General features: G+C 46.9%; 1 protein-coding gene across 4 annotated transcripts in view; it reads left to right on the top strand.

Annotated features, from left to right (window-relative positions):
• Positions 1-14,475, top strand: part of Sub1 (SUB1 regulator of transcription) — a 122,827-nt gene that overhangs the window by 55,440 nt on the left and 52,912 nt on the right. The window contains exon 1 of one of the 4 annotated variants that reach the window (XM_052743105.1): positions 644-659. The exons of 2 other annotated variants lie outside the window; for them this stretch is intronic. In XM_052743105.1, the coding sequence (XP_052599065.1) occupies positions 655-659 (5 nt within the window). In that variant the 5' untranslated portion in view covers positions 644-654. Of the gene's footprint in view, positions 1-643; positions 660-12,017; positions 12,623-14,475 lie in introns of those variants that run through there. One more of the 4 variants, XM_052743108.1, reaches the window with a different exon arrangement.

Raw genomic sequence — 14,475 nt, forward strand, 5'->3', positions numbered from 1 at the left:
TATCCCCTTAATAATATAATAACTATTTGCACTGTATTAGGTATTTTAAGTTATCTAGAGATAATTGGCAGTAGACAACAGGATGTGTGTAGGTTATAGGATGAAACTCTGGGGCTTTGGTATCCTCAGAGAGGTTTGGGAACCCCTTCCCCTCAGACTCAGAAGAATAACTGTGTGGGTTAGTGAGAGACCACACCCAAGTTCTAGATGACAAAAAGAACGAGTCACCGTACAGTTCCAGGAAGACTTTTTCCATCTTGGTAAAGTGCCAGATGCGGAGGCCTTTCCTTTTATCCCATCTGGGATGGAGGTTAGGTGAGGAGGTGCTGTTTAGAGCTGGCCTTCTGGCACATTATGTACCCCTGTGGACTTGGCCAAGAGACCTACAAAAATCCTGACCTGGTGGGGGTCAGGCTTTGCCTTGCCCTAAGTTACTCCATGTTGTGTAAAACTGTTTTTCAGGTTGTGTTTTGCCAGGAGAGATTCCATTTTCAAGCAGCACTTGACTCTTTTTGGGTGCAAATGCAGGAGCCGACTCTGCCCTTGGTTGGCATATAAACAACACTACCTGCCTGGCATGATGGGGAAAGCAGAAATGATGCCACCCTACAAGTTTCTCAAGGTCAAGAGATGTCAGCCAGCTGCCAGAGGAAAATGAGGTAACAAGTCACAAACCACGTGGCAAAGCATAGATAAGAAATATGGGTTAATTTAAGTATAAGAGCCAGCTTGTTATGAGCTTGAGACATTGGCTAAGCATTTATTATTAATATAAGCCTCTGTATAGTAATTTGGGAAGCGACTGCCAGGTATAATTGGGCGTAAGGGACAGAAAGCTCCACCTCTGTTTACAACTAAGACAGAAAACAATGCTACTTTTATTATGTTTTGTTTTGAAACAAATATGTTCACTAAAATGTCATTTGTGTTAACATGTAAGAGGTCACAGATCTTTTGATTTTTTTTAAAAAAGGGATTAAGAAATATTTATAAAGTTATTCAATGTTAATTTTTGTTTTTGGTTTTTTTTTTTTGTTTCAAGACAGGGTTTCTCTGTGTAGTTTTGGTGCCTGTCCTGGATCTTGCTCTGTAGACCAGGCTGTCCTTGAACTCACAGAGATCCGCCTGGCTTTGCCTCCTGAGTGCTGGGATCAAAGGCATGTGCCACCACTGCCCGGCTCAATGTTAATTTTTAGTATGGTATCAGCAAGTTTACTTCACACACACACACACACACACAAGCCCATTGACAATGATCTTTGAGTGCAGCAAAGGGTCTTGAGACCAAAATGTAGAGAAGTTGTGGTCACATGAACAGGAGTTCTTTCTGCCAGCATATCCATGTCCATACTGGCCATAGAAAATAAGCAGTCAAACCCACCACAGTATGGCTAATGAAAGCCAGCCAAAGATTCAGGTTTGGTGAAGAGAGGCCTGATCTGAGGCACCATGGTAGTCCCAGCTTCTTCAGTTCACAGGGCTGTGATTGGAAGGACACGAAATGGTGCACACTGGTGTCTTCTGAAACCTTCTTGCCTTTCTGAAATACGGGGCCATTCACTCTGGTAGCTGTGTGTTGGAGCATGGCAAAGGGAGCGATAGATACCTTTCAGGAAGTAGGAAACACTGGTTCTGAGTTACCAGGAGATCCCTAGAGTGGCTGGGGTGGGTCTAACAGCCACCAGGTGAAAAGCAGAGTTTAACCGGGCTCTGTGTAAACTAGGCTCAGCGATTAGCACAGACCTGGAATCAATAGCCTCAGCTTTTGGCACACTCCCACTGGCTGCCTGACCTTGGTGGCACATCCCTGAAATCCTCAGCACTTGGGTAGGTGAAGCCAGTAGCCGGGTTACATGAGAAGACTTTGTCTCAAAAGCAAGCTAAAGCAAAGAATTGAATACAATTTCTCTAGAGAATCACCACGACCAGCTAGTAAGTACCTGAAAAATTATTCAACATCATCACTGATCAGGGAAATGTAACCATAATAGGGTGCCAGTCCATGCCCTGAAGGAATTAAAAAATATAAATGATAGTCAATGGTGAAAGGTGGCCAGGATGGGGAAAAATAAAATCTTCCTATATTGTTGAAAGAAATGTATATGTAAATGATGCAGGCACTTTCGAACACAGATCGGCAATTCCTCAAAAAGCTTAACACAGAGTCACCACCGTATGAGTCCTAGGTATATACTTAGCAAAACTTAAAACGTATGTCCAAACAAAGACCCACACGTGAATGTTCCTGACAGCATTATACAGAAGAGCCGACAGATGGAGGCAATCAGTTCTGTCCATCAGATGATGGGTAAACAAAACGCAACGTATCCAAACAGCCATAGAAAGGATTGAAGTACTGCTTCGTGCTCTAGTGTGAGGAAACCTGGAAAACATTAGATGAAATGAAAGAAGCCAGGTGCAAAACTCCCTCACCAGCTCAGTACTAGATGGAGGTCCTGTCTCTGAGGGGAGATGGGAGACAGAAAGAGGCAAACTCAGCCTGTTATATATTGTCACGCTCCATTTGTATTAAATTTCCGGGATAAACCATCACGGAGTGGAAGTGGATTAGTGGTTTCTGGGGGGCGGGGAGGTGGAGAGTGAGTGAGGAGTTACTAACAGATTCAGGGGTTCTTTTGAGGATAAAAAATATTCAGAGAGGGGATGCTTGTACAAGTGTGTATGAATGTGCTAAAGCCCACTGACAATACATTTAAAATTTTGGGGGAGATTTTATTTATTTTTATCTTATGTGTATGAGTATTTATCTGAATGTATGCCTGTGTACCATGTGTGTGCAGAGGCCAGAAGAGGGTGTCAGATCCTCTAGGATTGGAGTTACAGATGGCTGTGAGCTGCCGTGTGAGTGCTGGGAATTGAACCTGGGTCCTCAGGAAGAGGCCTTTAATCAGCGAGCTCTCTCTCCAGTGCCCTGATGTGTACATTTTAAAAGGTGAACTTTATGATGCATGCATTATGCTTCATATGCTGCGTAATGTTTCAGGTAATCATGGGCCACATATTCTAATGGTGGTCCCTTAAGATTATGTAACCTAGGGATGGCCAGACGGCTTAGCTGGTAAAGGAGCTTGCCTGATAAACATGACGACCTGAGTTTGATCCGAGGAACTGGGATGGTAGAAGGACACACACACACACACACACACACACACACACACACACACACTATTTAGAAGATTATATTACCTAATGATCGTGTTGTCATCCTGGCTTGTGTATGTGTGTTTTGATATTCAAACAGTGACAAAGTTGTCTGCCGGTGCCCTTTTCTAGAACGCTGTCGTTAAGTGACATATGACTATATCTTATTGAAATCATACCTGCACCTAAGGTGCTTCTTTCCTGAGACCAAGTGTGAAAGGGGACTTGATACATAGGGAGATCTTGCCCAGGCCCTGTGGGTTTGATGAGGTCCAGTAGAAAGAGTGATGGAGATGGCCCTCCCACTCTAGGGGGAGCAAGGGGGTTAGTGGCCAGAAGAACCAGAAGCCACACCCATCATCATGGGATGAATAGCAGTCAGGGAAGTTCCTGGTCAGCATATCCAAGTAGCCAAGAGAGACTTGGTATTTTAAATCATTTAATCAGATTTAATTAAATCATTTTAATCAGATGCCTAGACTGGTCAGGAATCACAGAAAGTGGGGCCTGGTGGAGACAGGCCAGCAGGGGAGCAGGAGGGAGCAGCCACACTCACTCTCTGGAGCAGACCAAGCAGAGGGAAGGAAGAAGGCTTCGTCTTACCTAACATCAAATACTCTGAATTTCATATGGGACAAAATATACTAAATTCTAAAACAAGACTTTTCTTGTGGCAGAAAGCGATCAGAATAATTATCTCTTCTTGGGGTGAGTGATAAACTATTTTTCATGCATGGGCAAGGACCAGCTAGTACCCTCAGGCACTTAATTCTTGCTGTTCGTCGGAGAAGTGACCCTAGTAAATAACTCCAGAAAATGGCAGGTCCTGCGAAGGAAGAGCAGTCATTGAAAGATGGAAAGGCAGAGGGGAGAGGTGATGGAGATGTGAAGTATGAGAGGTGAAAGGCAGAGGAAGAGAAAATACATTTTAAGACGGATTAAGTTCTGACAGCAGATTAGACGTGGGAAGCCAGGAAGTTCTTTACCCATGAATCTTAAGTTTTCTGGTTTGGGGGATGCGATGCCTGGTTCTTCCGATAAGTGAATGGGGGCTCACAAAAGCAGGAGCAGATTGTGTTGGGGGAGAAGAAGGTAGAGTTTTGTTCTTGAATATGGGGATGTAGCTCAGTTGGTTAGAGTACCTGCCTAGCATTCACAAAGCTCTGAGTTCAGACTCTAGTGCTGCATATGACTGGGCATGGTGGCTCCTACCTGTAATTCCAATATTCCAGAGGCAGGAAGATCAGAAGTTCAGTGCTATCCTCACCTAACTACCGAGTTCGAGGACAGCCTATGTCAGAGACCCTGACTCAAAAAAAAGGAAAAGTGGTTTTGTTTTGTATTTGCTGAGTTTAACAGCTGCCCCAGCAGAGTGATGTGAGGGAGTCTCATCTGGGGGATTGCCTCCATCAGATTGGCCTGTGGACATGTCTGTGGGGTATTTTCTTGATTGTTGATTGAAGGGGGTGGGTAGCTCACTGAGGGTGGTGCCATCCCTGGGCAGGTGGTCTTGGGCGTGTGAGGAAGCGAGCTCAGTGAGCCAGGAAGCAACCTCCTCTGTGGTCTCTGCTTCAGTTCCTTCCCTGGGTTCCTGCCTTGTTCCCTCAACGATGGACGGTGACCCGGAAGGGCAAGTCAAATCTTCCTTTCCTCTCCAAGCTGCTTTGGTCAGAATGTTTTGTCATAGCAACTGAAGAACAAACTATGACAGAGTGCCATCTCAAAATATAAGGTGATGTCTAGTGTCACGGCCCACTCCTTTAATCCCAGCACTGGAGAGGCAGAGGCAGGTGGATGTCTGTGAGTTTGAAGCCAGCCTGGTCTATGTAGAAAGTTCCAGGCCAGCCAGGGCTACATTCTGAGACAATGTCTAAAACAACCACAATAGTCAATTAATCCAACAAACAAACAATACCACTCTCTCCCCCCAAAACAAAAACAACCCCCCTCCCAAATAAGGTGGTGTCATGATTAAGGCGGTCATCCCAATGTTAACCTTTGTTCTTCATGTATGCTCACATCCCCACCACACACACACACACACACACACACACACACACACACACACACACTCACTCACTCACTCATAGGGGGCAAATAGAGCACTAGGTGGGCAAAGGGGTGGAGACAGGGTCAATATTTAATAGCAGGAGGTAGCAAAGCAACCATAGAGGAGGAGGAAGAAGAAGATCTAAGGCACTGGCTTTCCACCTTCCTAATGCTGTGTCCTTTAACACAGTTCCTCGTGGTGTGGAGACCCCCACCATAAGATTATTTTTGTGGCTACTTCGTATCTGTCATTTTGCTGCTGTTATTAATCATAATGTAAATGTCTGTGTTTTCTGATGGTCTTAGGCAACCCGGTGAAAGGGTCTTTTAACCCCCAAAGGGTCATGACCCATAGGTTGAGAACCACTTATCTAAGGGAAAAAGTCTGGCCACACAGCCTCGCCTTTTAATAGCACAAAGAAATACATTACACTATATGTACACAGTGGCAGCAAGATGCGGTTCCTCGGCACATTCGTCCATACAGGATGCGGTTCCTCGGCACATTCGTCCATACAAGATGCGGTTCCTTGGCACATTCGTCCATACAAGATGCGGTTCCTCGGCACACACATTTGTTTCCTTCTCTCTTCTTCCTTGACAAGGCAAGTGCTGTGCTACCATACAGCCCCATGCTCCCTGTACATGTTTAAAAAACCTTTTTTTATTTTGAAACAGGGTCTTGTATATTGCCCTGGCGGGATCCTTGTGCCTCGGCCTGATGGGATTATAGGTCCCTGCCGCTGCTGCCGCCGCCTCGGGGGGGTCTAGGCAGCTGCACTTTTGAACGAGTGATAAGGAATTTTGATTTTGCTGATAAAGCAGTGCATCGTCCCACGTACTCACTGTCGGGTTGGCTTCTTGGAGGCTGTGACTCAGTCTTTCCAGACCCTGGGATACGGTTGGGTTTTGGACAAAGGCTCAGATTAATGTCAACTGCTGGTTCTGTGTCTTTTGTGAGAGCTAAGTCCTGTGACAGCATGTAATGTCCAACTAAGTTCCGTGGGAAGCCCTTCCTTCTCCAGCCCCCGTCATTTGTAACCCCAGTTCTTGCTATTGTTTACGCTGTTCTCCAAGTAATCCAACTACTCAAATTTAACAAATGCTTCCTCTCTCCCTCCTTCCTCCCCTTAATCCATCTCCCCCTTTGCTTTCCTTCCTTCCTTCCTTCCTTTCTTTTTAATATTTATTTATTATTATGTATATAGTGTTCTGTCTACATGTATGCCTGCATGCCAGAAGAGGGGACCAGATCTCATTATAGATGGTTGTGAGTCACCATGTGGTTGCTGGGAATTGAACTCAGGACCTCTGGAAGAACAGTCAGTGCTCTTAACCTCTGAACCATCTCTCCAGTCCCTTTTTTTTTTTTTTTTTTTTTTGTGACAGGGTTTCTCTGTGTAGCCCTGGCTGTCCTGGATCTCTCTCTGTAGACCAGGTTGGCCTTGAACTCACAGAGATCTGCCTGCCTCTGCCTCCTGAGTGCTGGGATTAAAGTCAAGTGCCTCCATGCCTGGCCTTTCTCTCTCTCTCTCTCTCTCTCTCTCTCTCTCTCTCTCTCTCTCTCTCTCTCTCTCTCTCTCTCGATACTGGGGTTTTGTTACATAGCCTGGGGTTGGCCTTGAATCTGAGGCAGTTCTGTTTTAGCTCGTGAGTGCCGGGATTAAGGGCATCAGCCGAGCCTGGCCTGTTGCCTGCCTTTCTTATTCTTCCTTTCCTTCCCTCCATCTGTTCCTTTCCCCTCTACCTCTTCCTGTGTCTCTCTTTCTTTTTAGAGATAGAGTCTCATTATATTTCCCAGGCGAACCTCAAACTTCTGGGCTCAAGGAATCCTCCTGCCTCAGCCTCCTGAGCCTCAGCTACCACACCCGGTCCATATCCCTCGATATGCTGTTTCCTTCAGCTGGGAATACTAGCCTCCAGCTAAAATTCTCTCTCTGCTCCCTGTCAGTCTTGGAATAAATCCAAATATAATCACGCATGGCCATACCTTCACCCACCGAGGAGGAAGAACAGCCCACAACAGAGCGTCTTAAACTGCTAGTGGGGAAGAGTTGAAGTGTCAGCTGACTCTTAGCTCATTAAGACTTTGCAGGACACTGTGTCTGTGTCTCACCTGACTCTGCAGGACACCATCTCCCTCTCCTGCTCTATTAGCATCTCCTTTGAAGTCACAGTCCCAGGCTCGCTTCTCTTTGGAACAACACATGCGCTTCTCCCCTCCTCAAGTTCCAGCATCCCCCCCCCCCCCCATGAGTGTCACAAGGCAATTCTCAGCCCAGGTCTTAAGTTACCTTTGTTAAAGATAAGGTTAGAAAGGGAGAGAGAGGGAGGAAGGAAACCTCTGTTGCTGTCTTTCCCCAAATCTGTAACTTCATTCTAACCACAAGAAAAACATCGGAGCAACTTAAAGGGTATTGTACAAAGTACCCACCGCTGTCTAAGAGCGTCACAGCCGAGAAGAATCAGGGAAGCTGAGGAAGAAAGGGGGACTATAAAGGACATGGTGTGGGGCGTTGGCATGTGTCCTGGGGACTATAAAGGACATGGTGTGGGGCGTTGGCATGTGTCCTGGGGACTATAAAGGACATGGTGTGGGGCGTTGGCATGTGTCCTGGGGACTATAAAGGACATGGTGTGGGGCGTTGGCATGTGTCCTGGGGACTATAAAGGACAGGTGTGGGGACATGGTGTGGGGCGTTGGCATGTGTCCTGGGGACTATAAAGGACATGGTGTGGGGCGTTGGCATGTGTCCTGGGGAACGGAGAAGCCTGAATTAACGGAGGTTAGTAGTCAATACTGTTGTACTAAAGTCAAGCTTTTATTTGTTAATTTATATATATAACTTACACACACACACACACACACACACACACACACACACGCACTTTCGTACCATGGTGTGCATGTAACGTCAGTTCTTCTGTCATGTTGGTTCTAGAGACTGAACTCAGTAGGGCCTCAGGCTTGGGGGCCAGTGCCTTACACAGCTGGCCACAGCTGGCCCCATTTTGTTTATTTATTTATTTATTTATTTGTGTGTGTGTGTGTGTGTGTGTGTGTGTGTGTGTGTGTATGTGTGCAGTTGCCTGGGGAGTTCAGAAGAGGGCACTGGATCCTCTAGAGCTGGAGTTACAGGTGGTTTTGAGCTGCCCAGTGTGTGTGCTGGAACCTAACGCTTTTTTTTTTTTTTTTTTTTTTAAAGATTTATTTATTATATAGTGTTCTGCCTGCATGTATGCTGCAGGCCAGAAGAGGGCACCAGATCTCATTACGGATGGTTGTGAGCCACCATATGGTTGCTGGGAATTGAACTCAGGACCTCTGGAAGAACAGCCAGTGCTCTTAACCTCTGAGCCATCTCTCCAGCCCTGGAACCTAAGTCTTAAGTACTGAGCTTTCTAGGTTTCTCTCTGCCCTCCCCTTCCCAGTTTTTTTTTTTTTTTGGGAGATGTACCATGATATAGAAGCTATGCACTTTAAGAAAACTTTTTAAAAAGCCAATAATGTGACATATTAAAATAGTCAGGACAGCTTATTCAAGGAGGGGTGTGCACAGTCCATGCCAAGTGGAACCCCAAATTGCTAAGCCACCCCTTTTGTGTGCCTGTCTTATAACATTCTGAAATAAAGCCAGGTCAGAAGTCTGGTGACCATCTTGGAGGGCAATCAGCTGTGATCTTTGGAATTATCTTTTATATTGAATGGAAATCATTTGCATATGTAACCAACATCTAGCTTCACAGATCTGGACTCTAGTAATAATAATTAATAAATTAAACAGAAGTACATTCTCCAGGAGAAATATGTTTGGGTGGGCTTGCCACACAATGCTCAGGCATGACATTGAAAGGACACATGGAGAGGTCAGCCGGGCGGTGGGGGCGCGTGCTTTTAATCCCAGCACTTGGGAGGCAGAGTCAGGCAGATCTCCATGAGTTCGAAGCTATAATATTATTATTATTTGCTATAATAATAAGCTCTGGACATTAAACATAATGAACAAGTGGTCAAATTGGAGCTTGGTTTGCACATCTGTTACCCAAGAGCAAGGTACTAGATGTTTGCCTCATTACCTCGTTCCTTCAGACCCTCACCCTTTGTCCCAGCATCCAGTCCTCAAGAGCCAGCCAGTGTTTTGCCTTCTCTGAAGTCTGCCCAGAGTTCACTCCTTATTAGGCAAACTTATATGTGTAACCCATAGTTATCAGGATGAGCAGCCTGGTGGCCACAAGCCTACAATCTTCGCCCTCAGGAAGCAGAGGCAGGAGGAGCAGGAGTTTGAGGCTAGCCTGGTCTACATAAGACCTTGTCTCAAAAAAAACCAACAAGTACAGACTAGGGATGTGACTAAGTTGGAAGAGTGCTTGCCTAGCATGCACAAAGCCCTGCCTTCCTTTTTCAGAACATCATGCAGCAGGGCATGGTGCTACACGTCTGCAATCCTCAAGAGGTTCTGGTGAGTGGAACAGGAGTTCAAGGTCATCTTTGGCTACCTAGTGAATGTAAAGCCAACCTGAAGTAAGTTAGGTCCTGTCTGAAACAAACAAGCAATCAAACAATCCAAACAGCAATAACAATAACAGCAAAGATACTGTTATTGCCGACGTTGGAGATGTTTTCCCCCTGAGATTAGGGTATCTGTTTGTACCAAGACACCCCTGAGTTTCCAGACCTTTTCCTTTCTTCTTCTTCTTCTTTTTTCTTTTTTTGTAGCTATACATGGAACCCCAACTGGGGATTTCCAGAAATAACCAATGTAGGGTGGGAAGGGAAATTTGAAGGTGGGGGCTCAGTTCCTGCAGTCAGAACGTGAGTACTAGGGGTCTGGGTGAAGCCAGCAGAAAAGGAAAGATGACCTCATTTGTACTCTGGCCAGCTAGACAGGTATCAGCGCCATCTTCCCCCAGCTCTCGCTCCCATGAGATGCTACCCTGGAAATCAGGTCCGCCGGCCCACTTCCCACCTAGGCCGGTTCTCTAAATTTAGAACTTGCACTCTTCAGGTAGAGAGCTAACTTTGAGGCTAAAGCGCTAACCAGGGACTATGGGAAGAAAAGCATTTTCAAAGCAAATAATGACCCAAGCCAAGCAGAACACAGTCCCTTTAGCACATCAGAGGGGCTGGCTTGGCAAGTGGCATCTTGCCAGGGAATTAACACAAAACAAATCCCTTACAGCCCTGAGGCACTAGAGGGGAGTTTCAGAAAGCATCAGCCTGGGAGGGCTGTGCAAGGGCTTACAGGAATTGCTTCACTTGCACTTTGATGTTGGCGCTCAGCTGAGCCGGTGCTGCTGGGAAAGGGATCAGAGTGTTACATCAGGAAGGGACCGTGGAGACACGCCACGGAGGAGTCCAAGGCACGGGAAGATTAAAGCCTTCCCCCAAAGGCTTGCAGTGGAGATCTCGGAGAAGGATCCAGGTCTCTTGTTTCCAGGTGTTTCCAACTCTTATACCTTATAGATGAGCGAGGCGGGGACTCGACACCCACATGCACTCGCTCCTTGGGTGACAGAGCCCTATTTCTGGGGTAGAGCTGAAGCATCAGCCAGCAACTAGCAGGAGGAGATAAATGTGGTCCCCGTGCATGGGAGCAGCATGTGACAGTCAGCCAGCGTGGCGAGATGTGCCAGCACAGGAACAATTAAAAGCAGTGCCATGGCAACCAGCCTTCACTCTGGGCCTAGACAGCATTGGTAATTGCGGGCGCTGCCGTTCAAGATGGTTTCTCAGCCTCTGAGAAGCCTGCAGATGAGAGGCTCTGAAATACACCACACAGAGAACGCAGCCACGAGCAGACTCCATCTCCTTCACCAAGGGCTGGGGTTTTCAGCATAACTCACAGGAGAGAGAAACCCAGCAGTCAGTCCCGGGAATTCCCCAGAATTACCATGCCTGTCGTAAAGAATGGTTTTGCTTCCCCTCGGAGCAGTGCGCTGCTTCCACGTCCCCTGAGCGCTAATGATCCCACAAGAGGCTCAGAGGGAGCAGAGGGGGAAGAACGCCTTCCTCTTCCCTCCCTCCCTTCCTCTTCCTTTCCCTTCTTCCCTTTTCATTATTTGAGGCAGGGTCTCACAGCTGTCCTGGAACTTACTATGTAGCTCAGGCTGACCTCACACTCACAGAAATCCTCCAGCCTCAGTCTCTCTCGTGCTGAAATTACAGGTGTGACCACCATGTCCAGCTTGTCCCTTTTTTGCATATTGCAGGCTTTACTGCTACCCACCACCACCACTACCACCAATCAATCAATCAATCAATCAAGCTAATAATAATACAACGATAAGTCTCCAGCCAATGGCAGGAGAGCAGGTGAAGGTGTGGCTTTATCAGCAGGATTCATTACTGTGCTTGGCTGCCTGATGCTGCCCTGATTTGAACTCCGATGACTATACACTCTTTCCTGGAGCACAGACCACTTGCTGTCCATAATATTTGCTCCCCTGCTTCTTTATTGTTAGTTTTATCTTTGAGTCAGGGCCTCATTGTATAGCCCAGGCTGTTCTTGAACTCAGGATCCTTCCGCTTCCGTTCTTCGAGCCCCGGGTTTACAAGTGTGTACCAGCACACCCAACCTCTCTCTTGTTTAACGTTTTTCCTTTAAATCTCTCATTGGGCGTCTTGCAGTGAAGACTTCCAGCAGCTTCCCTGAGAAGCAGATGTGGTGCTATGATCAGGCTGACCGTAGTGTGAGTGAAGGTGCGGCTCTCTGGGGCGTGCTGTTGGCTCCACCCTCCCCTCTGCTGGGGGCCTGGCTGGCAGTTGGAGTGACGTCATCTTGTTACGAAAGGATGAAGACAGCATCACAGGAATAGCAGAGCACATAGACATGCTTCTTTCACTTTAAAGAAATTGCTACTTATTTTGTCACTACTTTAAAAACAAGAAAATGTAAGACATCCAATATGCCAGCTAAAAGAAACCTAGTTTGAGTAAAATTCCTTTTTTTATCAGGCTGCGGCGGGGGTCAAACCACTGAACCACACTGCCAGCTTCTGGAAATTCTTACAGCACCGCTGCTCTACCAGCTATCGTCGTCGTTGTTGTTGTTGTTGCAGCAGAGTTGGGGTTCTGTCGGGTGCAGTGGCTCACCTCTGAAGTCCCAGCACGTGGGAAGCTGAGGCAGGAGGACTGCCGCAAGTTTGAGGTCAGCCTAGGCTACACAGTGAGTTTTAAGCCAGTCTGAGCTACAGAGTTAGATCCCGTCTTACCTCCCTGCCGAAAGAGGGACAATGTTAAGTAAAGAAGCAGCTTACTACGCAAAGGAAAATGTGGACGTTATTAAGAAAATAATGGTAGCGTTCACTAAATGCAAGAGGTGGGCATGAACTCTCAAGACGTGGTTTGGGATCTTGGATCGCTCACCTTATGAACTCATTTTAATCGAGGGGAGGATCATTCATGATGAAGGTAGGAAAAAGTGGGGAATGCCGGGAACGGGCTGGGATTTTTTTCCAGATTGGGGTCTGCGCCTCTTTTGCATCCTTACCTAGGGTTTTCTGGATGAGCAGGGGTTTTGTTAGATTCGTGATGTAGAGAAGCCAGTACAATGAAGCAAAGGACAGTTAATGGTTGTCACGGCCATGCTGGTCCCAGCTGGTTTGGGATGCCCCTGTGTCGTTGCTGTTTGAGCGGTCACGTGGTGTCTTACTGCACCGCAGGCCTGCGTTGCGTCAGCCTCCAGCCACGGTGTACCTTGCCTCTTTTTTTTTCCCTCTGCGCATCTAGCCAAGCTCATTCCTTCCCCAACCTCTAGGGACGTCTGGCTCTTAATCTTTAGGGCTGAAGAGGACCAAAGATCCATTTTCCATAAACATTCACAGCTGACGTTGGGCCCCTGCGCTGGCCCACTGAGGGGAGTTGGAGGTGCTGCAAAGCCCTGAGGTTGGGAAGGGGAGAAGGTTAGTAGGCCCATCGTTTAGTATGGGGCTGTTGAGGCCTAGAAGATACAGGGTTTACAAGAAGGTTGAAAACGTAGGCGCCCAATATCAGGAGCCGAATTGTGGTTACCAGGGGGGGCCTACAAAAAGTAGACTTGGTAAGGAAACTGATTCCACAAATGGTGTTTGGGTCTCGGCAGGTAAAAGCGTTCAGAATCTTTGACCTAAAGTAAGAATAATGATTATAAATTATGGAGGATGCTAGAATCAGTCAGCTCTTTTGTTTTCTGGGAAGACCGTTTCGGGCGTCGTTTTGCACAGACTTTATAATAGCTGGTAGAGTGCTGTCCTGGCTCGGCATGTGTCAACGGGACATCAGCTAGATTACCTGGGAAGAGGAAGCTCAGCTGAGAACATGCCTCCTTCAGATTGCCTATAGGTAAGTCTGTCGGGAATTTTCTTGATTAGTGATTGCTGTGGGGGGTGGGGTGGGGAGCAGGGGAGGAAGCCCGTTGTGGGTGGTGCGGTACCTGATAGGCGGACCTGGGTCAGCCAGGCGCTGGTGGCTCACGCCTTTAATCTCAGCACTCAGGAGCCAGAGGGAGGCAGATCACTGTAAATTCGGGGCCAGCCTGGGCTACAGCACAAGTGCTGGGAAAAGCCAAGGCTACACAGTGAAATTCTGTCTCGAAAAACAACAGTAACAACAAAATAAGAAAGCAGGTTAAGCAAATCACTTGGGTCAAGCCAGCAAGCAGTGTTCCTCCACGGCTTCTGCTTAAGTTCCTGCCTCAAGTTCCTGCTCTGACTTCCTTCAGTGATGGGCTGGGACCCAGGATGAATAAGCCAAATAAATCCTTTCCTTCCCAGGTTGCTTGTGGTCGTGGTGTTTACCACACCTAAATAAGGCAAGTTCTCAGAGTCTATTTGTAGGTGGAATCTAACTCTTTGTATTACCACACACTACAGTATGTGCTGGTTGTACTTTCCTGCTGGGCATTTAAGACCATAGAGGTGGACAAAATTAACCTTTGTTTTTTCAACTATCAAGGTCAGTTGAGGTTCCTTGGGAGTTGCTTTTAGGGACTTAACTTGGAGACTCTTTTCCCGTTTTTCTTCTATCCATTGTGTTACTTTCTGGGAAGACTCAGGGTCTTGCTGACCAGTGGCTTCCCTTTGACACACTGGGAAACATTCATTTCTCTCATTAGAGGATGCATAGTGGTTATAGTCCCAAATCTAGGGCATCTATAGCTTCTTTGATTGGGGAAATCGGTCATTTACTAGAGTTGTAGCATCATTCTGGAGAGACTGGTTGCCCTCTGAGCCTTAGCTGACCTTACAGGCCAAGATTCAAAATATCAACTAGCTTCTTCATTCCTT

This window comes from Peromyscus californicus, unplaced genomic scaffold, assembly GCF_007827085.1.
Source record: "Peromyscus californicus insignis strain IS unplaced genomic scaffold, ASM782708v3 Scaffold_18__1_contigs__length_77618521, whole genome shotgun sequence".
NCBI classification, from domain to species: Eukaryota; Metazoa; Chordata; class Mammalia; order Rodentia; family Cricetidae; genus Peromyscus; species Peromyscus californicus.